Source organism: Coregonus clupeaformis, unplaced genomic scaffold (genome assembly GCF_020615455.1).
Source record: "Coregonus clupeaformis isolate EN_2021a unplaced genomic scaffold, ASM2061545v1 scaf0010, whole genome shotgun sequence".
Lineage (NCBI taxonomy): Eukaryota > Metazoa > Chordata > Actinopteri > Salmoniformes > Salmonidae > Coregonus > Coregonus clupeaformis.
Genome location: NW_025533465.1, coordinates 896,153 through 922,963, shown reverse-complemented (window position 1 = coordinate 922,963; position 26,811 = coordinate 896,153). Strand labels below are relative to the sequence as shown.

General features: G+C 43.9%; 3 protein-coding genes across 10 annotated transcripts; 2 read left to right on the top strand and 1 right to left on the bottom strand.

The window, feature by feature from the left end:
- The first annotated feature begins 143 nt into the window (after nucleotides 1–143).
- LOC121550672 (intraflagellar transport protein 56) lies at nucleotides 144–11,716 on the top strand. 5 transcript variants are annotated; one of them, XM_045212401.1, is made up of 20 exons: nucleotides 144–295; nucleotides 921–1,055; nucleotides 4,930–5,016; nucleotides 5,110–5,224; nucleotides 5,310–5,359; nucleotides 5,479–5,624; nucleotides 5,690–5,737; nucleotides 5,894–6,065; nucleotides 6,230–6,304; nucleotides 6,408–6,510; nucleotides 6,633–6,688; nucleotides 6,938–6,976; nucleotides 7,112–7,165; nucleotides 8,425–8,488; nucleotides 8,611–8,699; nucleotides 10,466–10,549; nucleotides 10,667–10,736; nucleotides 10,834–10,940; nucleotides 11,049–11,182; nucleotides 11,385–11,716. In XM_045212401.1, the coding sequence occupies exons 1-20, from the start codon at nucleotides 293–295 to the stop codon at nucleotides 11,494–11,496; spliced, it is 1,743 nt and encodes a 580-aa protein (XP_045068336.1). In that variant the 5' UTR covers nucleotides 144–292; the 3' UTR covers nucleotides 11,497–11,716. The 5 variants fall into 5 exon arrangements, with proteins under 5 accessions (XP_045068336.1, XP_045068338.1, XP_045068337.1 ...); XM_045212403.1 differs by lacking the exon at nucleotides 5,690–5,737; XM_045212402.1 differs by lacking the exon at nucleotides 6,938–6,976.
- A 363-nt stretch (nucleotides 11,717–12,079) lies between these two features.
- On the top strand, nucleotides 12,080–23,985 carry LOC121551025 (ubinuclein-2). 4 transcript variants are annotated; one of them, XR_005997013.2, is made up of 17 exons: nucleotides 12,080–12,708; nucleotides 13,079–13,210; nucleotides 13,323–13,430; nucleotides 14,115–14,225; nucleotides 14,336–14,442; nucleotides 14,624–15,089; nucleotides 17,216–17,286; nucleotides 17,412–17,541; nucleotides 17,708–17,814; nucleotides 17,966–18,076; nucleotides 18,948–19,091; nucleotides 19,190–19,240; nucleotides 19,358–19,400; nucleotides 19,532–20,659; nucleotides 21,092–21,296; nucleotides 22,818–22,979; nucleotides 23,207–23,234. XR_005997013.2 is itself a non-coding variant. In XM_041863546.2 (17 exons), the coding sequence occupies exons 1-17, from the start codon at nucleotides 12,397–12,399 to the stop codon at nucleotides 23,272–23,274; spliced, it is 3,342 nt and encodes a 1,113-aa protein (XP_041719480.1). In that variant the 5' UTR covers nucleotides 12,080–12,396; the 3' UTR covers nucleotides 23,275–23,985. The 4 variants fall into 4 exon arrangements, 3 of the variants coding, with proteins under 3 accessions (XP_041719480.1, XP_041719479.1, XP_041719481.1); XM_041863546.2 differs by having other exon boundaries at nucleotides 22,911–22,979; nucleotides 23,228–23,985; XM_041863545.2 differs by having other exon boundaries at nucleotides 12,081–12,708; nucleotides 22,911–22,979; nucleotides 23,207–23,985.
- A 113-nt stretch (nucleotides 23,986–24,098) lies between these two features.
- Nucleotides 24,099–26,163, bottom strand: LOC121551026 (telomerase RNA component interacting RNase). The gene is made up of 3 exons (XM_041863549.2): nucleotides 25,320–26,163; nucleotides 24,879–24,956; nucleotides 24,099–24,791 (listed from the first exon to the last, which is right to left on the bottom strand). Exons 1-3 carry the CDS (start codon nucleotides 25,581–25,583, stop codon nucleotides 24,687–24,689), a joined length of 447 nt encoding a protein of 148 aa, XP_041719483.1. The 5' UTR covers nucleotides 25,584–26,163; the 3' UTR covers nucleotides 24,099–24,686.
- Between the last annotated feature and the right edge of the window lie 648 nt (nucleotides 26,164–26,811).

Here is a 26,811-nt window from a genome sequence, read left to right as displayed (position 1 = left end):
CTGGGTCAGGGACAAGGGCAAAATAGTGAAATTGAGGTATAAAATGCATCTGAAAAGTAGATAAAATACTTGATAGAGAGGTGTTAAAAACATCTGGGGTGATTGTAGTGTGAATTTAACATAAAGAGGGGTGGGGACGTTGCTTGGCGACCAGAGCTTCCATGCTTGTCAACAGCTATCTGTTACATTAGCTAGCTGGGTTAACATATATTTCTTGATTAGAAAAACATTTATCTTGTCTGATTATCTGAGCGCTGTTACTGTGCTTTCGTGAGGACTAACGCCACTGGCCATGGTAAGTTTATGTTTGCTGTACTGAATAGCTACGCTAACGTAACGTTCGCTAACATTAACGTACTGTTAGCTAGCTAGCTATTTAACCTTTGCTTAGTCTATGAAATTTAGCATTAACGTTAGGTTAGCTACCACACTAAATAGTCTGTAAACATTGCCGTGCTGGATTAATATACCTAGCACACCAGCCTGGTCTCTTAGACTAGAGGTAACAGTAAATTTAAATCTGGGATACTGAAATGAGTATGTTACGTTTGGTATGGTTACTTAGGGTGGTCAGGGTTGATGCAATAATAATTTAAATTGTACATTTAGCAAATGTGTAACATAATACGAATTCTAATTCGTAACATATCATAGAACATGGGTGATGGACAGCCACAAATTAATACATAACATACGACAAAACAACATATCATATGAAAAACAACATATCATACTAAATGGAGTGTCTCGGATTTAAATACAGAATAATACGAAATACTCTGAGACCAGGTTGCAGCCCAGCAAGTAACTAGTTGGATGGGCCCTTACTAATTATGTCTGGCTCTGTTGTGGACAGCACCAGCTGTAGAGTTCTACCCAAATCATCAAAATAATTATAATTTTCATGTTCATTCTCTCAGATTCTGTCCAGAGTAAAGCCAGCAGCTGTTGGTAGGGAGATCCCAGTAAATAAGAAGATCAAAGAAAAAAAGTCACCCCTTGTGGAGGACTTCCTAATCCAAAGAGACTATCTGGGTGCCATTACATTGCTGGAGGTAAATGCCACTCTGGCTGCATGCCTCCTGAAGTGTGACATATAGGTTTATAGAGCTGTTATATACACTACTGTTGAAATGAAGGCATGGAATAGCCTTCATTTCTCAGAACAAGAATAGACTGACGAGTTTCAGAAGAAAGTTATTTGTTTCTGGCCATTTTGAGCCTGTAATCGAACCCACAATTGCTGATGCTCCAGATACTCAACTAGTCTCAAGAAGGCCAGTTTTATTGCTTCTTTAATCAGCACAACAGTTTTCAGCTGTGCTAACATAATTGCACAAGGGTTTTCTAATGATCAATTAGCCTTTTAAAATGATCACCTTGGATTAGCAAACCATTGGAACACAGGACTGATGGTTGCTGATAATGGGCCTTTGTACGCCTATGTAGATATTCCATAAAAAAATCAGCCGTTTCCAGCTACAATAGCCATTTACAACATTAACAATGTCTCCACTGTATTTCTGATCAATTTGATGTTATTTTAACATAATTTCTTTTGTGCTTTTCTTTCGAAAACAAGGACATTTCTAAGTGTCCCCAAACTTTGGAATGGTAGTATATACAGTGGGGAGAACAAGTATTTGATACACTGCCGATTTTGCAGGTTTTCCTACTTACAAAGCATGTAGAGGTCTTTAATTTTTATCATAGGTACACTTCAACTGTGAGAGACGGAATCTAAAACAAAAATCCAGAAAATCACATTGTATGATTTTTAAGTAATTCATTTGCATTTTATTGCATGACATAAGTATTTGATCACCTACCAACCAGTAAGAATTCCGGCTCTCACAGACCTGTTAGTTTTTCTTTAAGAAGCCCTCCTGTTCTCCACTCATTACCTGTATTAACTGCACCTGTTTGAACTCGTTACCTGTATAAAAGACATCTGTCCACACACTCAATCAAACAGACTCCAACCTCTCCACAATGGCCAAGACCAGAGAGCTGTGTAAGGACATCAGGGATAAAATTGTAGACCTGCACAAGGCTGGGATGGGCTACAGGACAATAGGCAAGCAGCTTGGTGAGAAGGCAACAACTGTTGGCGCAATTATTAGAAAATGGAAGAAGTTCAAGATGACGGTCAATCACCCTCGGTCTGGGGCTCCATGCAAGATCTCACCTCGTGGGGCATCATTGATCATGAGGAAGGTGAGGGATCAGCCCAGAACTACACGGCAGGACCAGGTCAATGACCTGAAGAGAGCTGGGACCACAGTCTCAAAGAAAACCATTAGTAACACACTACGCCGTCATGGATTAAAATCCTGCAGCGCACGCAAGGTCCCCCTGCTCAAGCCAGCGCATGTCCAGGCCCGTATGAAGTTTGCCAATGACCATCTGGATGATCCAGAGGAGGAATGGGAGAAGGTCATGAGGTCTGATGAGACAAAAATAGAGCTTTTTGGTCTAAACTCCACTCGCCGTGTTTGGAGGAAGAAGAAGGATGAGTACAACCCCAAGAACACCATCCCAACCGTGAAGCATGGAGGTGGAAACATCATTCTTTGGGGATGCTTTTCTGCAAAGGGGACAGGACGACTGCACCGTATTGAGGGGAGGATGGATGGGGCCATGTATCACGAGATCTTGGCCAACAACCTCCTTCTCTCAGTAAGAGCATTGAAGATGGGTCGTGGCTGGGTCTTCCAGCATGACAACGACCCGAAACACACAGCCAGGGCAACTAAGGAGTGGCTCCGTAAGAAGCATCTTAAGGTCCTGGAGTGGCCTAGCCAGTCTCCAGACCTGAACCCAATAGAAAATCTTAGGAGGGAGCTGAAAGTCCGTATTGCCCAGCGACAGCCCCGAAACCTGAAGGATCTGGAGAAGGTCTGTATGGAGGAGTGGGCCAAAATCCCTGCTGCAGTGTGTGCAAACCTGGTCAAGACCTACAGGAAACGTATGATCTCTGTAATTGCAAACAAAGGTTTCTGTACCAAATATTAAGTTCTGCTTTTCTGATGTGTCAAATACTTATGTCATGCAATAAAATGCAAATTAATTACTTAAAAATCATACAATGTGATTTTCTGGATTTTTGTTTTAGATTCCGTCTCTCACAGTTGAAGTGTACCTATGATAAAAATTACAGACCTCTACATGCTTTGTAAGTAGGAAAACCTGCAAAATCGGCAGTGTATCAAATACTTGTTCTCCCCACTGTGTGTATATATATATATATACAGTGAGGGAAAAAAGTATTTGATCCCCTGCTGATTTTCTACATTTGCCCACTGACAAAGAAATGATCAGTCTATAATTTTAATGGTAGGTTTATTTGAACAGTGAGAGACAGAATAACAACAACAAAATCCAGAAAAACGCATGTCAAAAATGTTATAAATTGATTTGCATTTTAATGAGGGAAATAAGTATTTGATCCCCTCTCAATCAGAAAGATTTCTGGCTCCCAGGTGTCTTTTATACAGGTAACGAGCTGAGATTAGGAGCACACTCTTACAGGGAGTGCTCCTAATCTCAGCTTGTTACCTGTATAAATGACACCTGTCCACAGAAGCAATCAATCAATCAGATTCCAAACTCTCCACCATGGCCAAGACCAAAGAGCTCTCCAAGGATGTCAGGGACAAGATTGTAGACCTACACAAGGCTGGAATGGGCTACAAGACCATCGCCAAGCAGCTTGGTGAGAAGGTGACTACAGTTGGTGCGATTATTTGCAAATGGAAGATACACAAAATAACTGTGAATCTCCCTTGGCCTGGGGCTCCATGCAAGATCTCACCTCGTGGAGTTGCAATGATCATGAGAACGGTGAGGAATCAGCCCAGAACTACACGGGAGGATCTTGTCAATGATCTCAAGGCAGCTGGGACCATAGTCACCAAGAAAACAATTGGTAACACACAACGCCGTGAAGGACTGAAATCCTGCAGCGCCCGCAAGGTCCCCCTGCTCAAGAAAGCACATATACATGCCCGTATGAAGTTTGCCAATGAACATCTGAATGATTCAGAGGAGAACTGGGTGAAAGTGTTGTGGTCAGATGAGACCAAAATGGAGCTCTTTGGCATCAACTCAACTCGCCGTGTTTGGAGGAGGAGGAATGCTGCATATGACCCCAAGAACACCATCCCCACCGTCAAACATGGAGGTGGAAACATTATGCTTTGGGGATGTTTTTCTGCTAAGGGGACAGGACAACTTCACCGCATCAAAGGGACGATGGACGGGGCCATGTACCGTCAAATCTTGGGTGAGAACCTCCTTCCCTCAGCCAGGGCATTGAAAATGGGTCGTGGATGGGAATTCCAGCATGACAATGACCCAAAACACACGGCCAAGGCAACAAAGGAGTGGCTCAAGAAGAAGCACATTAGGTCCTGGAGTGGCCTAGCCAGTCTCCAGACCTTAATCCCATAGAAAATCTGTGGAGGGGAGCTGAAGGTTCGAGTTGCCAAATGTCAGCCTCGAAACCTTAATGACTTGGAGAAGATCTGCAAAGAGGAGTGGGACAAAATCCCTCCTGAGATGTGTGCAAACCTGGTGGCCAACTACAAGAAACGTCTGACCTCTGTGATTGCCAACAAGGGTTTTGCCACCAAGTACTAAGTCATGTTTTGCAGAGGGGTCAAATACTTATTTCCCTCATTAAAATGCAAATCAATTTATAACATTTTTGACATGCGTTTTTCTGGATTTTGTTGTTGTTATTCTGTCTCTCACTGTTTAAATAAACCTACCATTAAAATTATAGACTGATAATTTCTTTGTCAGTGGGCAAACGTACAAAATCAGCAGGGGATCAAATACGTTTTTCCCTCACTGTATATTTATTTGAACCATGCAGTGCTTACATTACTGTCTGCGGAAGATGATGCTCATCCTATCAATATTCAGCGCAAATTTGGCGAGCGAGGGGAGGATGCAGACCTGTGGTTGGCCTACTGTGCTTTCCACCTTGGTGACTACAAGAGAGCCATGGAGGTTTGAAAACCTTTATTGAATTGAGTAACATTGGTTTGGGTGTGTGAAAGTATTTTCCTGTTTTCCTGTCCTATGTGTCAATTTCTTCCTCAGGAATACAAGGCCCTGACAGAGAAACCAGGCTGCCGCCCGGATGTGTGGGTCTACCTGGCCTGTGCTCTCTTCTTCCTGGGGCTTTACAAGGAAGCAGAGGAGGCTTCACTCAAGGGTACCACATCCACCTTACAAAAGGTGATATGGAAAAGTAAAGACCTTTTCTCCCTGACCTTACGTGCTTCCTCTGTCTCATTCAGCCCCTAAATGCCAGCTGCAGAATCGACTACTGTTCCACTTGGCTCACAAGGTCAGCTTTTGCCTTATCGCTAACTCATTCATACAGTGCTATGGTACCAAACAACTGATATAACAGAATTTGTTCTATTATACCCTTATTTCTGGTCTACAATTTTTTTATTTATTCAGTTCAATGATGAAAAGCAGCTGATGGGTTTCCACCAGGAGTTGGAGGATGTGACAGAGGACCAGCTCAGCCTGGCCTCCATCCACTACATGCGCTCTCACTACCAGGAGGCCATCGACATCTACAAACGCATCCTGCTGCAGAACAGGTGACAGGCAACAGAATGCACCACAGAGACACCAGGCAACACTCCAAGTGGAGAGGGGGAGTTAGAGAGAAGATAACAGAGACTGGAGAGGAGGATAGTGACTGCTCATGCAGGTGAGAGGGCGGGAAAGAGAGATGTATTAAGGATTAGAAAGGACAATCGACATGCACGTAGAGTCAGTCCATACATATTATCACGAATGAGTGGGTTCATTGTGCCTACTGTGAGTCGAGGGAGCTCATGCTATGTTCATCCTGTGTCTGCTGCAGAGACTTCCTGGCCCTGAATGTGTATGTGGCTCTATGCTACTACAAACTGGACTACTACGATGTGTCCCAGGAGGTGCTGGCTGTTTACCTGCAGAGCGTCCCAGACTCCACCATCGCTCTCAACCTCAAGGCCTGCAACCACTTCAGGCTCTACAACGGAAAAGCAGCAGAGGTAACGCAACTCGACACAAGAGTCCTGAGCAAATAATTCTCAAAATTAAACCTTGTTTGGCTATGAATGTTGCTTTGTTAATGTTTGTAAGGCTTCAGTCAGTGACTCAGTGACGTATAACATTGTAGTATTAAACAACTAAAATCACATTTTCCTTCTCTCAGACTGAGCTGAAGAACCTGATAGATATCTCCTCCAGCTCCTTTGAGTTTGCCAAGGAGTTAATCCGACACAACCTGGTGAGAGTCATGACTTATCAGCCTAGGGAACATAGGGAGGCTGAGCAGTTTGCACCTCACGTGTAACAGCATGCAAGCAAATTATTCTTTCTCTGGTGTTCAGGTGGTGTTTCGTGGCGGGGAGGGAGCCTTGCAAGTGCTGCCTCCACTGATTGATGTCATTACTGAGGCTCGTCTCAATCTGGTCATCTACTACCTCAGACAAGGTAGGCCTCCACTTTTATCACTGACTAATGCAATGCCAATCTAATGATAACTAATTGATAACTAAGTGTGTTGTTTTACTGTTAATATATGGACAGTAGTTGTATTTTTCTATCTCTCTCAGATGATGTCCAGGAGTCCTACCAGCTCATCAAAGACTTAGAACCCACCACACCACAGGTTAGTTCCTCTATTTCCATTCACCATTTTCAGATTTCTCTCCCTCTTTTTCATTTTTCAACCCGCCTATCATTCGTCTCATGCCCCTCAGCTCTTTTAGGGAACAGTAATCTTATCCTCTCTTCCCTGCTCTCCCTTTTCCTCTTCCTCCTTCTACCAGGATAGTGTAGTTCTACGTTTGCAGTGTAGTAATTTGTGGTAGGCGTTTGTGTATTAACCTCCCCCTTTCTGTCTCTCTCTCTCTCTCAGGTTCAGGGCAGTGTTAGTCTTAATGTACATCAGCGTACAGTAAGTGTGTGTGTGCGGCCAGCTCTCTCTTTCCCTATCCTCCTCTTCTCTTTGCCAGGGTTAGTGCAGTCTTAGCCATAAAGTGGTGTATGGTAAGTGCATATGTGCTCTAACCTCTCCCTGCCTCTTTTTCAGGAGTACATCTTGAAGGGGGTTGTGAATGCTGCACTGGGACAGGAGATTGGGTCGGTGAGTACCAGAGATACATTTAGATACTACACTGAACAAAAATAAGTGTTGGTCCCATGTTTCATGAGCTGAAATAAAAGATCCCAGAAATGTTCCATACGCACAAAAAGCTTATTTCTATCAAATTTAGTGAGCATTTCTCCTTTGCCAAGATAATCCATCTACCTGACAGGTGTGGCATATCAAGAAGCTGATTAATTTAAACAGCATGATCATTACACAGGTGCATCTTGTGCTGGGGACAATAAAAGGCCACTCTAAAATGTGCAGTTTTGTCACACAACACAATGCCACAGATGTCTCAAGTTTTGAGGGAGCGTGCAATTGGCATGCTGACTGCAGGAATGTCCACAAGAACTGTTGCCAGAGAATATAATTTTCATTTCTCTATCATCGTCGTTTTAGAGAATTTGGCAGTATGTCCAACTGGCCTCACAACCGCAGACCACATGTATGGCGTCATGTGGGCGAGAGGTTTGCTGATGTCAATGTTGTGAACAGAGTGCCCCATGGTGGGGTTATGGTAAGGGCAGGCATAAGCTACGGACAATGAACACAATTGCATTTTATCGAAGGTAATTTGAATGCACAGAGATACCGTGACGAGATACTGAGGCCCATTGTCGTGTCATTCATCTGTAGCCATCACCTCATGTTTCAGCATGATAATGCACAGCCCCATGTCGCAAGGATATGTACATAATTCCTGGAAGCTGAAAATTTCCCAGTTCTTCCATGGCCTGCATACTCACCAGACATGTCACCCATTGAGCATGTTTTGGATGCTCTGGATCGATGTGTACGACAGCATGTTCCAGTTCCCACCAATATCCAGCAACTTTGCACAGCCATTGAAGATGAGTGGGACATCATTCCACAGGCCACAATCAACAGCCTGAATAACTCTATGCGAATGAGATGTGTCGTGCTGCATGAGGCAAATAGTGGTCACACCAGATACTGACTGGTTTTCTGATCCACGCCCATACCTTTTTTTTAAGGTACCTGTGATCAACAGATGCATATCTGTATTGCCAGTCATGTGAAATCCATAGATTAGGACCTAATGCATTTTATTTAAATTGACAGATTTCCTTATATGAACTGTAACTCAGTAAAATCTTTGAAATTGTTGTGTTTATATTTTGGTTCAGTGTATATATATAACTATAGATTAATGTACAGTATATCTATAGTTCTGCCTTGATACCCGCCTGATTTTGTTTGTGTGACATTATCATGTTATTTTTCCATTACAGAGAGATCATCTGAAGATTGCTCAGCAGTTTTTCCAGCTGGTTGGTGGCTCAGCTAGCGAATGTGGTGAGTGCTCCTCAGATATTTAATATACTGACTTGAATTTTATTTTTGTACTGCACTAATTCAGTGGTAAATACATTTTTATACTGGTGCTTTCTTTAACAATTCCTTTCCCTGTGTCTTAGACACCATCCCTGGCAGACAGTGCATGGCCTCTTGTTTCTTTCTGCTAAGGCAGTTTGAGGATGTGCTCATCTACCTCAACTCTGTCAAGGTAAGCACAGCATAATACCCTGACATACAGCGCTGCTTGAAAGTACCTGAACCCCTTCTGCAATTACACTTTTTTCATTTTTTTTACCATGAAATCTTCATTTAATCAGAACCAGTCTTTTTGATCTGACATAACAGGTTTATATTTACCAATACCATATGTTGGTGTAGAGGAAATCATGCGTGTAGTAGAAAAACAAAATTAAAAAGGAATTTGTGCAGGTGCAAAAATAAGTGAACCCCAAGTTGCATTGGTTAAATCAAGTAGGTAAGTAGAATCAGGTGGGTAAATAATTAGCTACCAAATGAACCAATCAAAGGAGAGATCGTTAGGGCGGGACTCTGATAAATAGAGATAAGAAACCTGGTCAGTTTGGTGTTACCCATCCGGGTGAATGCGAAGCACACCATGCCGAGAGGAAAGGAGATCTCAGAGGACATCAGGACGAGGGTAGTGAGAGCACATCAGTCTGGGGAAGGCTATAAAATCATCTAAAAAAGATTTGCGCTCCATCAGGCCAAGGTGAGGTAAATCATTTACAAATGGAGAACATTTAACATGACAGCAACTTGGCCTAGAAGTGGACGCTCTTCCAAAATAACCCCAAGAGCCACAAGAACAATAAATCAGGTAAAAGCCAACCCAAACATAACCTCTAGAGATTTGCAGACCTCCCTTGCTGCATCTCAGGTAACTGCATGCTTCAACAATAAGAAGAACACTGAATCGGAATGCCATTCATGGGAGGGTTGCTAGGAAGAAGCCTCTGCTGTCAAAAAAGAACCAAACTGCTCGTCTTAACTTTGCCAGAGACCACCTGGACAAACCTGAAGGTTTCTGGAAGTCCATTCTCTGGACCGATGAGTCCAAAATTGACCTTTTTGGTCACAATCAACACTGCTATGTTTGGCGAATACCTACCACCAAAATAACCTTATCCCAACAGTCAAGCATGGTGGTGGGAATGTCAAGATCTGGGGCTGCTTTTCCTCCTCTGGACCTGGACGACTCCACATCTTTAAGGGAACCATGAATTCTGCGGTATACCACGAGATTCTTGAACAGAAAATCAGGTCGTCAGTCAAGGAGCTAAAGCTGGGCCGAAAATGGGTCTTCCAACAAGACAACGACCCAAAGCATTTAAGCAAATCTACCAAAGAATGGCTCAGGAGAAGAAGATTTGTGTTTTGGATTGTCAAAGTCCTGACCTAAATCCAATCGAGATGCTGTGGCAGGACCTGAAGCGGGCAGTTCATGCCAGACACCCCTCAAACCTCACTCAATTGGCGGAGTTCTGTAATGAGGAGTGGGCAAAAATCCCTCAAAACAGATGTCAGACTGATTTCCAGGCTATAGGAGACATTTAGTTCAAGTTATCGCTGCTAATGGAGGTGCCACCAGCTATTGCCAGGTTTCGTCAGTAATCGATGTCCCCAACATAACCCTCCTAAAGCGTCTGCTAAATGACTTTATGTTACTGAAGGGGTTCACATATTTTTGCACACATCAAATCTGAGTTTCTGTGAAATGAACCACTTTTGTTAAATAAACAAATCTTTTCATTTTTTTTTGCTTCGGTCATTTACTTGGCAGGTCTTTATTACGAATTGGGGTTTAGATAAGGATTTTAATATTTTATTGCAAAATAATGACCAGTCCTGTAGGGTTCACATACTTTCAAGCAGCACTGTATGTGTCCACATAGAATATTGATGTTCTATTATTATTCTTCAATGGATTCTAAATACTCAACTCTCATTGCGCAGAGTTACTTCTACAACGATGATGCCTTCAACTTCAACTATGCACAAGCCAAAGCTGCTGTTGGCAACTACAGGGAGGCAGAGGAGGTAAAACCTTGACATGTAATTTTGGGATTATTTGATATCACTTTGTTACCTTTCACTGATACGAATGTATGTGTTTTAGTGTCTGTTAAAAGTGTGTGCTTTCTCTTTGTCTCCCAGATCTTCCTGTTGATTCAGAATGACAAGAACAAGAGTGACTATGTGTACCTGAGCTGGCTAGCACGCTGCTGTATGTTCTCCTTCTCATTAAAAGATGTAAACATTTGCTGGTATAACACTGTGTGGTTGTTCTATTGTTGTCAATGAACACTGTTGTCCTATTTTAGACATCATGAACCAGAAGGCCCGCCTGGCCTGGGACCTCTACATGAAGATGGAGACCTCAGCAGAGTCCTTCAGCCTCCTGCAGCTCATTGCCAACGACTGTTACAAGGTTGCTCTCCTTCAATACTTCCAAAATCACTCAACTTCCTAAATGTTTCACTTCACCTTCAATCTGAGAGCATTTGCACCATATGTAACTCTTCTCTCTCATCTACAGATGGGCCAGTTCTACTACTCAGCAAAAGCATTTGATGTCTTAGAGAGATTAGACCCCAACCCTGAGTACTGGGAGGGCAAAAGGGGAGCTTGTGTGGGAATCTTTCAGCTAATTCTGGCCAGCAGAGAACCCAGGTAGGTACCATGTCTACCATAGCAATCTATTGGATTGATATGGGATCATGAATGTCACCACTTTGAATAGCGTTTAAATAATCTGTCCTTCGCTCAGTGACCTACACATTTTTGTGACATGATGGGCTGTATTTTGCATTGCTGAGGTCTAACAATGTGAGTGTTTGTTACTATAATGTGCGCAATTGTATGTATTTTACAGGGAGGCTTTGAGGGAAGTGCTGCCCTTGCTGAGAAACACTGGGAACCCTCAGGTGGAATACATCATCAGGATTCTGAAGAAATGGGCCAAGGACAACAGGGTTTCTCTGTGATGTTATCATTCCTTACTTAAGAATGCATAGCATATATGAAGAACAGGGTCCTTTGGGCAAACTGACAGTCAAGTGCAATAATTCACCATAAGTGCCAGTTTGTTCAGTATGCATTTATCTCTTTCCTGTTTGTTGTTTTGTAAGTACATTTGTATGGTGTTTTTTTTTTGCACATTTATTCTGTACATATTTGCCTATGTGAATAAATATTTTAATCTTATACTGCATCTGTGCTTTCACTATTGCTGACCTTGACATAACGTTTTAGAGCACATAAAGACCAGTGCTTATCATGCATACAGCAATATAAAACATTCGAATTTGTTGGTTACAATGCATATTTTCTAATGAAAGGTAGTCGTGCGTTGTTCCAGTGCCTTCAGTCCAGGGAAAAGTGTTCCAAGCAACCTCGTCAAAACATCCCGCGTGCGTGCCAGAGCCAGGGAACAATCGATTCTCCATATTCGCGCTAGTATGCGAAGTGGGCGGTTCTTGAGGGGCGTTCTCACTCTATAATTGGTCAAAGACTGCTCCCTGACTGTTCTGCTTCCGCTTTCTTTTCATACGCACGCCCAGTTACTACTCTCACTGAATAATGATAATAATGGTCAAGATGGCTACTTCAGATGCCTCTTTGCGGTAGCTACCTAACAATTTCATTGAAACAATTATAACTACTCTTCATCGTGATTTAAAGGCCCTGGAGCTAACCTGGGAGGTACAGAAGATACCACTGTGTGGTTTAAGTCATTTTATTAGTTGACATAGCTTACCAGCTAGCTAACGTTAGTTGTCGAACATTCCCAATTTTAAATAGCAAGCTACAGTAACGTTAGTTCAGTGAAGTCTCGCCCTCCCTTGTGTGTTCGTAGCGAGGGGCTCTGTGACGGTCAGCATCAAATGGCCGAGCCGAGAAAAGTACCGTTTGTCACAATCTCTTCCTTTAACAACAATGCACCGCCTTCGGAGTCCAAGAAACGCCGCCGGGAAGATGAGGCCGAAATCAGTTTGGGGGAAGATGGAGGGGGTGGAAGTGCAGCAACCGGGCCAGAAGGTGGTACGGGTGCTAGTCCATTCGGTAACGTGAAAGCCGGTGACGGGGATTCAGCGGAAACAAAACGTGTAACAGTGCGCTTGAACCTCTCCTTGCCCGAACCCAGCGAACGGGGATCTGCTGAATTCAACTACAGTGAACTGGTTCAATCTACTCAGGTAAAGTCGTGAAATCAGTCAAGGCTACAAGTGTTAACACAGGCCGGGCCGGTGAACGCGTAGGCTGTTTGAAGTAAGCTCTCGAGGCTTTGGTGCTGTTGTCAACAAGAGCGATGTTGGCCAACTGTAGCTACAGTATTCTTAGATATGATGTAAGCATGCCAACTTCATTTAGGCTATACCATTCTAATTTTGATATGCATGTTTATATTACCGTTATATAAATCATATAATATGGTAATGACACATCTAGTTCCCATCTTGCTGGATGTACAACTTCTGTAAGATTAAATAATAAGTTACTAAAAACCCACATTTGAACCCATTTTACCAACTCTAATTTTCTGACATTCGTGATTGTCTCTTGAAGGTGAAGAAGCCTCCTGCTCCAGGACCTCCTAAAGGCCTGACGCCAGACCTGGACCCCAACTACCCCTTTGCAGACAACGAGAAGGAGAGAAGAGAAGTAGAGGCGCTCGCCAAGAAATTTGAGAGCAAATATGTAGGTCTCTTTACTTTGTGGTGGAAACAAATAGGCCTACACATAGATTTAATTAGTTACATTTGCATTGTATATTCTCACCTAATCAATTGTAATCGTTTGTTTCCTCTAGTCACAGGGCAATACAGGGAAAAAGAAGAGGAAGGACAGGGTGCAGGATCTCATCGACATTGGTTTTGGCTACGATGAGACTGACCCATTCATTGATAACTCTGAGGCTGTAAGTACCCTCTTCAGACTCATGTAAACAAGTGTCAACATATGCTTGAACATATTTGCACTTTACCCTTAGCCACTGTATCATAGATACTTTTTCATTAACACATTGCATTCCTCTCCCCCATACTTGCATATTAGTTTCTCTGCTGTTTGTAACCCGTTATACCATGGCATTGTTGAATAGTTTTTTCTGATTGGCCTGAAGGGCATTCTAGAGCGTGCATTATTTCCCTATAACGCACAGTATATCAGCACGGTAGAATTCAATGGCTATAGTTCATTCTTACATGTTCTATGTTTGAGCTGCATTTGAAAGCAAAAGTCGAATTGAGAACATTATTGCCATTGTTGAATTCAATTTTCATAATGGCAAGCTAGGACTGATTGTTTGGTTAGCTAAACTAGCAAGTCTGTTTGTTTGGTTACCAAGGCAACTACTGTAGCTACTATATCTAGTAAACTTGCTAGCTACTTCAGTGGATGTTGAACACATTTCTAACTGTAACTTTGTAAAATTATAGCCATGGTATAAAAGGGATAATGAACTTGGAAAATAATGCAACTCCATGGAAGGTTAGTTCCACTCCGCTAGCGCGTCGTCGAACACACCTTCCATGTAGTTTATTATTTCCAGAGAATGCATAGTCCCTTGTTGATTATCCCTTACCTACTCTCTCCCCCTCAGTATGATGAGCTGGTGCCAGCCTCCCTCAACACCAAGCTGGGAGGGTTCTACATCAACACTGGCACCCTGCAGTTCAGAGCAGCCTCTGAGTCAGAGGGAGAGGACTTCAAGGTGGGTTACACACACACATGCCTTTTCAATATATGAACAAATATTATTCAGCGTTAAACTCTATTTCTATATCATGTGACAAGCTCAGTTTTTGTTCCTCTTGTCTGTAGAAGTTGAAAGATGGCGAGGAGCATGTGATAAAGAAGCGAAGGAAAAAGCAAGATGGCAGTAACATGGATGAGAAGAAGCCCAGGAAGATCAGGATGCCAAAGCAAGGGTGAGCAATGTTATACGTCTGTTGTGCCACGTCTGAAGTTATCTGATGTATAAGCTCATATTTGATGTATGAACTTATTGCCCAACTTTGACTTGAGCCGTGTGCTTCATATTCATTCTATATGTCTATGGCTTGTAACAACCTCCATGTATCAACGCAACGGTCTTATGTTATCTTCCAGAGTGTCTGGCCTGAATGTCCACCGGCCAGAGAAGAAGAAGAGGAAGAAGTTGATGAAGGACTCTCTGAATCTGGCCGCCATGCTCCGCCGCTTCACACGGGAGAAGGAGGAGAACCGCAAAAAGAACCCCTGTCTGCCCCGTGGCCAGCACAACGCCAACAGTGCCCTACTCAACACCCACCCTAAAACCAATGACATCAGCATGGCCGACCTGGCCAACGACCCTGCCATGATGTCACTGCTGGGCTCGGCCAATAACAATGACATGCTGCAGGACATGATGGGCGACCTGGACTTTGGGCTGCTGGACTCTCCTCAGCCCTCCAGCCCTGCACAGGGGGAGAATGGTGTTCCGGGTAGGGTCCAGGGTAGGGTCCAGGGGGCACAAGGAGGTCTCCTGCCCCCTCCTCCTCTGCCCAATGGACTGCCTGCTCCTCTCAGTAAGCGCATTGAGGACCTCCGAGTGGTAAGTGACTGACATCTTCAATCATATCCAGCTGCAGATATATTTCATATTTAGAGATATTTTAGGTCTTCAGTCAGTTTCTTTGTTTGATTTGTAGGGTCTGAAGGCCCTCGCTGCTCGTTGAAAACGTTCAAGCACATTACATGGAATGCATTGATTTTTTTCCCCCTTAAAAATGGAAAGTGATGATTGTCACCGTTCCGATATTTCCTTCCATAAAGAGACAAGAGTAACACAGGCATTCTCTCAGGGGCACAAGTAGGAGTGAGAAGTAGAGGTTGCTGTGGCAACAAGAGAGCAGTGATGTTCTTTGAGGGAGGTGATGAGGGGAAAACAAGTTCCCACTCTTTCTCTGACAGAACGGTGAGGGTGAAGGGAAAGGGCAAGAGAGGAATATCAGGAAGAGGAGAGAAAGGTAGAGAGAGGAGGAGTGGAGGCAGGGAGGAGAGGAGGCCAAGAGCGAGAGGTACTGGAACGAAGGGAGTCAAAGAGAGGCTTAGACAATAAGGTGAGGCTTGGAGGAGTGAAAGGGCAGGTGATTTATTTACAGTGAGGGAAAAAAGTATCTGATCCCCTGCTGATTTTGTACGTTTGCCCACTGACAAAGACATGATCAGTCTATAATTTTAATGGTAGGTTTATTTGAACAGTGAGAGACAGAATAACAACAACAAAATCCAGAAAAACGAATGTCAAAAATGTTATAAATTGATTTGCATTTTAATGAGGGAAATAAGTATTTGACCCCTCTGCAAAACATGACTTAGTACTTGGTGGCAAAACCCTTGTTGGCAGTCAGAGGTCAGACGTTTCTTGTAGTTGGTCACCAGGTTTGCACACATCTCAGGAGGGATTTTGTCCCACTCCTCTTTGCAGATCTTCTCCAAGTCATTAAGGTTTCGAGGCTGATGTTTGGCAACTCGAACCTTCAGCTCCCTCCACAATGTGCTTCTTCTTGAGCCACTCCTTTGTTGCCTTGGCTGTGTGTTTTGGGTCATTGTCATGCTGGAATACCCATCCACGACCCATTTTCATCCTCGTCCCTTTGATGCGGTGAAGTTGTCCTGTCCCCTTAGCAGAAAAACACCCCCAAAGCATAATTTTTCCACCTCCATGTTTGACGTTGGGGATGGTGTTCTTGGGGTCATAGGCAGCATTCCTCCTCCTCCAAACACGGCGAGTTGAGTTGATGCCAAAGAGCTCGATTTTGGTCTCATCTGACCACAGCAGTTTCACCCAGTTCTCCTCTGAATCATTCAGATGTTCATTGGCAAACTTCTTGAGCAGGGGGACCTTGCGGGCGCTGCATGATTTCAGTCCTTCACGGCGTAGTGTGTTACCAATTGTTTTATTGGTGACTATGGTCCCAGCTGCCTTGAGATCATTGACAAGATCCTCCTGTGTAGTTCTGGGCTGATTCCTCACCGTTCTCATGATCATTGCAACTCCACGAGGTGAGATCTTGCATGGAGCCCCAGGCCGAGGGAGATTGACAGTTATTTTGTGTTTCTTCCATTTGCGAATAATCGCACCAACTGTTGTCTCCTTCTCACCAAGCTGCTTGGCGATGGTCTTGTAGCCCATTCCAGCCTTGTGTAGGTCTACAATCTTGTCCCTGACATCCTTGGAGAGCTCTTTGGTCTTGGCCATGGTGGAGAGTTTGGAATCTGAATGATTGATTGCGTCTGTGGACAGGTGTCTTTTATACAGGTAACAAGCTGAGATTAGAAGCACTCCCTGTAAGAGTGTGCTCCTAATCTCAGCTCGTTACCTGTATAAAAGACACCTGGGAGCCAGAAATCTTTCTGATTGAGAGGGGGTCAAATACTTATTTCCCACATTAAAATGCAAATCAATTTATAACATGTTTGACATGTTATTCTGTCTCTCACTGTTCAAATAAACCTACCATTAAAATTATAGACTGATCATTTCTTTGTCAGTGGGCAAACGTACAAAATCAGCAGGGGATCAAATACTTTTTTCCCTCACTGTATCCAGTGATATAGGTAATCTAAACTAAAGAAGCAAAGTTGTATTACGGTGCATTACATTTCAGTGTCCATTGAGCATAATTGATTTTGTTTTATAGAATCTCTGAATTTAAATTATTCTCCAACAAACAGGCTTCTCATCAGTTTGATCAAGAGGGCAGGAAAAAGTTCTTCACGCTGGACATGAACAACATCCTACTGGAGTGAGTCTTAGTTCTGAGTGTCTTTACAACTGTACAAACTGTCTTTCCTCCCCTGACCATCTCTCTGCATGTGTTAGTCAGTGTTTATCTTAATGTCTAACCCTCTGCCTCTGTGTGTTGGTCAGTATTGAGTTGCAGGTTCAGGAGCAGCCGGCAGCAGTGCGCTCTTCAGTCTACTCCCATCTCGAGGCCTTTGTGCCCTGCAACAAGGAGGCTCTGCTCAAACGCCTAAAGAAACTCAGCCTCAATATCCAGGTGTGTATGCACTAAAATGTTTGACATTTTATGTGTATGTTTGTGTGTGCACATATGCCTGTTCTTGGCTTCTATCTAATTGTAGATGATGTTTGTTAACGGAGTGTGTGGCGTGAGTGTCATCTGGTGTGTGTGATTGGAACCTTTTCCATCCGCTGTCATCCAGGATGACCGTCTGCGTTCCCCTCTACTGAAGCTGAAGCTGGCTGTGTGCAGCGTGATGCCAGAGCAGATCGCCAGATACAACATGGACTGCATCGCCAAAGTGGCCAAGTAAGGCCTTCTCCTCTGGCTCCTTTCTTCTCCTGCGTTCTGTTCACCTCTTATTTCCTCTCCTACCTCCCCTTTTGTCCTCACCCTTTTGTCCCTTGCTGTCTATTTTTCCATGCCTCGTCAGTGTTCTCTCTGGGTTGTGTATTTACAGGCAGCAGTCAGAAGAGGGGGAGAAGAACGGATCAGAAGAGGAGGATGAGGAGAAGCCTGGGAAGAGAGTGATGGGACCTCGCAAGAAGTTTGTCTGGGATGAGAAGCTCAGGTGAGCTCTCATTTGTGAATGTAATGTCATACAATTATGTTATACAGGTGTTTTTGGTTTAGTGTAGTGATGGGAAGTTCGGCTCTTTTTACTGACTCAGAGCTTTTCGACTCGTTCAGTCAAATGAATGAATCTTTCGACTCATTTCGTTCATTTGAGTCAGTAATGCCCAGAGCACGCAGGACCCCAGGCGAACGATAAACTGAAAACTCGAAATAGTCATGATTCTACAAGCCTCTCGTTCATAGGTCGTTCACCATAAGGGGCTTATTGGAGCTGTCATTTGTGACAGACTTGTAAAAGTGTGATTGAAACAATGTATATTTGTTGATTTCTAGACATACAAATACAATTATTTCTTGGTACATTTGAAACAAGGTCTAGTTGTGGCCGCAACCGGACTAGATTGTGAAAAACTCTTGGCGGAATGCATTGCTTGACTGGTGTGAGGGTGATAAGCACAATATCGTTTGCAGTTCACAACGATTCGTTCTCGAGTTCGTTGAGCAGAAGCTGTGTATCTTTTGGTTCTAAAAAGCTGTGTCCATCATAGTGTTCATTCTTGCACCATGCAATCAATTATCAGTTCTAAACTTGTATTTTTTCTTCTCTATGCTGCTTGCAGCATTATCTATTTTGCCTGCGCGCATATGACGAACAGTTGTTGGTCGGAGCACATCTCCGGAGTCACAGAAGGAGTGCGTATTAATCCTGCTGTAGAATTAAATGCAGCCAGCAAGTCAAACGAATGACTAAAATGAACGAGTCACTCAGAAAAGCGAATCATGACTCAGTAAAAAGAACAAATCATTCGCCAACAGTGGAGCACAAATTGTAATGCATAGTTGGTGAAACGTGTGTTGGTCTGTAGGATGTTGCTGTGTAACCTGGTGAGGGTGAAGCTGGGCTGCTATGAGCTGGAGGGCCAGAGCTCCCTGTCTCCAGAGGACTATCTCAAGGTCTTCATGGATACTGAGGTGAAACCACTGTGGCCCAAGGGCTGGATGCAGGCCAGGTCAGTGTGTGTGTGTGTTTGCATGTTGAAGTGTAACATTTGACCATTTAACCTAGTTTGCATTTCACCACATCTCTCCATGTTCTTCTCCTCCTCAGGATGCTATTCAAAGAGAGCCTCATGGTCCATGGTCACCTCACAGGCAATCCGTGAGTCATTACTTTGATATACTTTGCTTATTTAAAAAATCACTATATTTAAGTGAAGGTTAACACTGGTGTTCTTAATTATGCACTCATTTTCCTTTTGATTTCACTGTTATCCAGAGCAAAGAAAAAGATGGTTCCCACTCCCAAGTCTAAACCCAAGGTTAGTGTTTTGCAGTCTACTGATGCATTACTTGCATGCTTGTCATTTCAATACCATTGTTGTTTGAATAGATTTAGATCATCACACTAATTGTTTGCTCTTTCTATCTCCTATGTTGTTTGGTGTTCCAGGAGGGTGGTTGGGTCCAGAGATCCACCCCCTCAGTTGGTGCGACCCCCTCCCCTGTAGCCCCAGTGGCCTGTCGGCCCTCCCAGTCCCCCGCTGAGCCCATCTGTCTGCTGGACTCCCTGGATGAAGAGCTGACCGCCCCCGCCCTGGACTCCATCTCTCAGGCCCTGGCCCTCCTCAGCAACGCAGCCAAGGGCCTGGTCCAAGGGGACAGCCCCCCCTCCCCTGATAGGCCCAAGACCGCCCCGTCCTCCCTCCACGCCTCACCTCTTCTCCAGAAGCACAAGAAGAACACCATCAACACGCCCAGTTCCAACACACCTCTCTACGTCTCTACCTCCTCCCCCTCCTCTCTCTCTCGGCCTCCCACCGTCTCCCCTTCTCTGTCCTCAGTGAGGAGCGAGGGGTTGGGGTCGATGAAGGGTGGAGGTGCCCTGGCTCAGGCTCACAGACAATCAGTGCTGAGCACTCAGAGGCCTGCTGGGATGGGCCTGAGTAAAGCCAACACTCCCGGCTCTCACTCCCAGCCTAAGCCACGGCCGCCCCCCAATCAGAAGGGCTTTGGCAGCAATAATACTAAAGCCAACAGCGGTGACCCCCCCCTCTCCTCCCCCTCTCCCTCCTTTTCCCACTCTCTCTCAGGAGCCCAAGCTCAGCAGCAGTCCAACTTCATCACCCCCATGCAGGCCACTCTCACCAAGTCCTCCCACAGCAGCACCTCACCCATCATCAAACTCACCCCTCGCCTCCCCAACCCCTTAACGCCCACCACCTTCTCCTCACCCTCCCCCAATCCCAGGCCTCAGGCAGCTTCCAGTATACACCAGTACTCGTCCAAAAGCCCAGCAGGGTTCCGCCCACCTTTCTCAGGTGCTCCGGGAGGGCCAGCCAAACTTGTCCAGGGCAGCTACACCCCTCCAGGAGGGCAGAAGACCCCCTTTCAGATCATCAGCAGCAGCGCCAACACCAGCCTTACCAACACCTCATCCATCAGCAAGCATTCGGGATCCAGTCCCTCCCCTACCACAACCTCGACCAATCAGCGACAAAGGCCGGCAGGTGGAACCATTCAGGGGGCTAAGCCTATTAAATCTGTCTCCACACAGTCTGTCTCTTCTCAATTGCCACAGGTAAGTGAGAAGTAGGAGAGGGTAGATGGGTGGGACAAGGTCATGGTGCAGCAAATGTTCAAAATGAGTTTATCGTCTGTGTGGTTTGTGTTATCTGTGTATTTATGTATTTGATCTATGTGTATGTTTATATTTTGTCTGGGTCTGTAGTTCTAATTATAAACTGGGTGGTTCAAGCCCTGAATGCTGATTGGCTGAAAGCCGTGGTATATCAGACCGTATACCACGAGTACCACAAAACATTAATTTTTGCTGCTCTAATTACGTTGGTAACCAGCTTATGAAAGCAAGAAGGCACCTCAGGGGGTTGTGTTATATTGCCAATATACTATGGCTAAGGGCTGTATCCAGAACAGCCCTTAGCCGTGGTATATTGGCCATATACCACACCCCCTCTGGCCTTATTGCTTAATTATATGCCTTTGTCCTCAGGTGTCCTCAGCCAGCAGCAGCCTTCTTGGCTCTGCTCCGTCTCTCCCACTGGGTTTTGGGATGTTGGGGGGGCTGGTTCCCGTCTCCCTGCCCTTCCAGTTCCCTTCACTCTTAAACCTGCCCCCATTAGGGGGCACAGCCGGCTCCAGCACCGGGGCCAGTGGCTCCTCAGCCAGCAACAGCTCAGCATTCTCCCTGACCCAGAGTGAGTGACACAGCCAGGCCACAGAAACATGAAAAACTGAAAAATGTACAGTGCTTTTGGTAAGTATTCAGACCCCTTCACTTTTTCCACATTTTGTTACGTTACTGCCTTATTCTAAAATTGATTAAATTATTTATTGTTCTCATTAATCTACACACAATACCCCATAATGACAAAAACAGGTTTTTAGACATTTTTGATAATGTAAAAAATGAAAAAAGAAACCTTCCAGAAGGACAACCATCTCTGCAGCACTCCACCAATCAGGCCTTTATGGTAGAGTGCCCAGACAGAAGCCGCTCCTCAGTAAAAGGCACATGACAGCCCGCTTGGAGTTTGCCAAAATGCACCTAAAGGACTCTCAGACCATGAGAAACAAGATTCTCTGGTCTGTTGAAACCAAGATTGAACTCTTTGGCCTGAATGCCAAGCGTCACATCTGGAGGAAACCAGGCACCGCTCATCACCTGGCCAATACCATCCCTACAGTGAAGCATGGTGGTGGCAGCATCATGCTGTGGGGATGTTTTTCAGCAGCAGGGTCTGGGAGACTAGTCAGGATCGAGGGAAAGATGAACAGAGCAAAGTACAGAGAGCGCTCAGGACCTCAGACTGGGGCGGCGGTTCACCTTCAAACAGGACAACGACCATAAGCACACAGCCAAGACAACGCAGGAGTGGCTTCGGGACAAGTCTCTGAATTTCCTTGTGGCTTAGCCAGAGCCCGGACTTGAACCCGATTGAACATCTCTGGAGAGACCTGAAAATAGCTGTACAGCGACGCTCCCCATCCAACCTGACAGAGTTTGAGAGGATCTGCAGAGAACAATGGGAGAAACTCCCCAAATACAGGTGTGCCAAGCTTGTATCGTCATACCCAAGAAGACTCGAGGCTGTAATCGCTGCCAAAGGTGCTTCAACAAAGAACAGGGTCTGAATACTTATGTAAATGACTGTTTTTTTGCCAAAAAATCTAAAAACATGTTCTTGCTTTGTCATTATAGGGTATTGTGTATAGATTGATGAGGGGGGAGGCAAACAATTTAATCAATTTTAGAATAAGGCTGTAAATTAACAAAATGTGGAAAAAGTGAAGGGGTCTGAATACTTTCCGAATGCCCTGTATCCTCCCGTTAAGGATTATGACATTTGGTGAATGGAGTTGATGAATGTAGAACAGCTGTTGATTGAGATGGGGTTGCTTTAATCTAGTCTGTGTGTATGTTGATGTCTTGGTATGTGTGTAGAGTTTGTTTTTGTGTATTTTATGTTGTTGGACCATTGTGTTAAATCCCCATGCTGTGTCTGGAAGCATGCAAGGTTTTTCTCCATTGTCTGACATTCTCACATATCGTTTCTTTGGTTCATTTCTCCCCTTCTCCCTCTGTGCCTCTTCTTTAAAATGTCATTCTTCCATTAATCTACTGCTCTCCTGTGCTTTTACATCCATTTACTATTTGACCTGGCTCATCTTTTTTCCTTTCAACTTGTTTTCTTGTCTTGCCTCCCATTCTTGTTTAGTCTACACTGCCTTTCCTATCCCACCATGCCCTTGACCTACACTCTCCTCTGTGTGTCGTCTCCTCCCTCCCATGTCCTCCTGTCTCTCCTCAGATCTGATAAAGAGTCTCCAGTCAGGGTCTCAGGTTGCTCTGCCTCCTCACTTACAGCTCGCTTTCTCAGGTAAAATCTGTCCCTCCCTGTGACCCCGCTCTCTGCTCTCAACCCGCTGTCACTTCAAATGTCTGGTGTTTTCTTTCTTTCTTGGGGACATCTTCCCTGTCTGTCCCTCCGTAGTCTCTGTGCTTGTTTGGTGGTGGGTTGCATGCCTGTCGCTTTAGTCATGTCAGTGGTTGTTATTTGTGTTATGTGTTTAAATATTTGTTTTTGTTTCCTATCAATATTTCAAGAACTCTACTCTTCCTGTCCAGATGTCAATCAAACCCAAGGAGGGGATGTGAAGAGGAAGTCTCTTTGACCACACCTGTTTGGAACACTGAGGACATCCACTATGATATGACAGCTATCAGGACAAATCAGGAACTAGGACTACTTTGAATGACTGACAGATGAACTGCCCAAACGCAGGATGGGGCTGAAATGGGGAATTGGACCCTCTCGATAATCTTCCGGCTGCGTTACTTATTTTAACAGCAATTTGATATCGGTTTTAATATTGTAAATTGTAAGGCTTAATGACAAGTTTGTTTTTGTCAATGTTTACAGAACAGACCTTTATCACTGTGGTCAGGGAGGGATAATGAATGAGTGGTCTGCTTGTTGGTGTGTGTGTGTGAATGCACTATTCTTTAGGGTCAGTGTGCAAATATGTTTGTGTAACCCTCTCTGATACCTGGGTTAGTGTGTCTATTTGGTGCTTCTTTTTCAGTGTAATTATTATCAAGACCTGTAAGAAAGCATACTAATGCGAACATTGTTGAATTTGTTTAGGGACCGGAGCTGTATTTCTTGCTGTACATAACTCCACCAAATTCAATAAAACAAAAAGCCATGAACTATGCAGGATTATAACAAAATTGTATATTGGTGACTTTCTATGGTCATCAGCATGGGTAAGTCGGTTCCCTCATGTCTTGTGCCTTCACTCGCTTTTATGAAGTGCTACAACACGACATAACCTATAAAAATGGAAAACAAGCCAGTAACATCCACATAGTGGAAAGTTAGTTCTTCCCACTCGGATATACTTTTAGTAAGTCTCAATATCGGCTCTTAAAATCCATAAATGGTCAGTATTGCCAAGAAACACTTTGCCATGCTACCTGGAGTAAAGGAATGGAGTCTGATTAATCAAAAGTTTATTTGACAGGGGTAACAAACAGGAGAAACTGCCTGACGGTTGCTTATCTGAAGCAGCCCAAAAAGGCAAATGAATCAACACTCAAGGCTGCACAACTTTCTGTGCTTCCTCCAGACTGAGGTTGAAACAGCAGAGGTTCTTTAGGGTTAGGGGTCCAGACAAAGCCAACACACCCAAGGCACAACACACAGGTCAATGGGCGGTGCTTATAATTTCAACTTTGATTTAGCTGACATCAAATGCCATATCTCAACCGAACTCAAAAAATAACTCATGACTTAATCCAGGAGCTACAATCCTGACAGTATAAACCTTAAATAATCAAGCAGGACCATTAATGTACTCCAATAGTCCCAAAAGCCTTTTTAACTCTACATCAAACTACTATTGCCCCACACAGCACACAAGCTGACATTCATTTAAACCCAAAACGCAAACGAGAAAAACAAGATTTAACAAATATTAAATAGGTGACAAATTATACAGCTGTAATGACTAAAAAGTCTGGCAGAAGGTTTGATGGCTGTCCCAATTCCTGTTGATTGTTCTTTCTAAAGGTCCTCCAGAGTCTATTTGACCAGAGGCCTGGTTTTGTCATCATCGCCACACTGGTGGGCTTTATACTTTTTCACCTCTGCCATGTATTTTGTCCAGCCATCCCCCTTGCCCTCCATCTGGAAAACAATAAATAATTAGACAAGGGCTTAGAGGACACAAGTGGTATTTCATGAAGACAATCTGGAAAAAAATATTTATTGAACCTCAGGATCCACTTTCTGTTTCTTCGCAACCATGCCAGTCTTGAGGGCCAATTTAGAGCCACCTCTGCGCTTCCCCACCTGGGTTAGGGGATAGAAGACTGAAACCGTTATACGAGCCCTTGCGGGTGGACTGCCAATGATGGAGACTACACAAGACGAGAGAACACAGAACATGCCTATGTTATCACGGGAAACATCCCTGAAGTCTTGAGTAGCTAATGAATGCTTTCCAATGTCTAGACCTGATGTGGATTTCAGGTTAATCGTTGGTGACACTGCAGTGCACCTCTTCACGTGTGAATGTATCCCTATGGTGGTGACGTAACTATTCACTAACGTGAGCTGTGTGTGGTGGATAAAAAACAAAATCATGTTTGTAATTTGTTAATTGAGACATTCCATTGGCTACAATCTCTAGCTAACAACTGCCAAACCCCTTACAAAGCTGGTCACACTTGGAGTCTTCTTTTCCTGTGTCGACTGTCCTTCGTCAGCAGTACTTTTATCTTGGTCCATTTCTTTTTTCCTTTTCTCTTCCTCCATTTTTTTCTTGAACATCTCCATAAAACTTCCATCATTGGCAAATGAATTGCCCGCCGCTGCTTTGCTGACTCCCGGTGCAGGACTGGCAGGCGACCCCGGGCTGTTACTGCTCGAATCGCTGCTGTTTTGATGTCTTCTGTTGTATCCACGCTTCGGATCCATGTTAACTTTTTTTCGACGTAGCAGGGCTTAGTTCCTTTCTGCAACTGTGCTCTCTGGTCGTTTGTGTCAATAACACAAACTAAAGCCGGCTAACTAGTTAGTTACCTCACAAAAAAATGCTATCGTTGACAGACTCCACCCGAGCCCCAAACTAAGCAGCAACCTTTGAGCCAAAGTAGCTAGCATACGAAGCCGTCTAATTAAAAAAAGAACGGGCGTCTCAAAGTAAAAACTTGGAAATCCATAAATTAATCGGAGCGACACTTGTCCACCTCCCAGCTAGCTAGCACATGTCCTTACGGCGAAAAAAAATGCAGGCTTGTTGTTGGTGGCTAGCTAACGTAAGCGTTGTAGCCAGCTATTCGAAAAATGTCAGCTAGCTAATGACCAAACAATTATGTGAAGTCATGAGTAGCTAAACTATTGCATAATACAAAAATTAACCACATTAGCTATATATAATATATATTTTTTAACGACTCTCAAAGTGAAGTATATTACGGATATATTGGCTACATTTGTCCAAATGTGGTTTTCTTTAACTTGCTATCCGCCATGTTGCATTTCATTTTATCATTTACGTCAGCACCTCACGTCAATCTTCTTATTCTATGGTATTATGGTGGTCCGCAAACATTCGTTAGAGGTGCATGCCGCCATCTACTGTGTGAGCTGTGTCCGCCTACTGTTCTGGAGTGTGAATTCATTACACTTGGTGAAATGAAAAGGGAAGAAAAAATGCCCTACCAACTAACCCTTCACCCATTAAAACCTTTCACCACTATTCCACTACTTGGCCCTATCTTTTTATTTAACCTTTATTTTATCAGTGAGTCATACTGAGTCCAAGGTCTCGTTTACAGATGAGCCCTGAATGACAGAAACGACACACATCACAAAATGCAAGCAGAAAGAAAAACACGGTCATAAAAAACAAACACATTCATCAGTAATAGGGTCCTCAGTCAACTTTCTGAATTGACCCTAGAGGAACCAAAACATAAAATGTAAGAACATTTTTATGATTTATTTGTGGAACAGTACAAGAAAACTAAAAGCTGATTTACCTAACTCAGTAGAGACTGAAGGTATTTCCAGAGTGAATGTCCAAACCCTAAATCAAATAGGCTTCCCCAAAATAATATGGTCGCTGTGGTAGAACGTTTATTTTGATTGGCATTTATTTTTGTGCTGTATGGAGGAGTGGGCCAAAATTTTGTGCATTTAT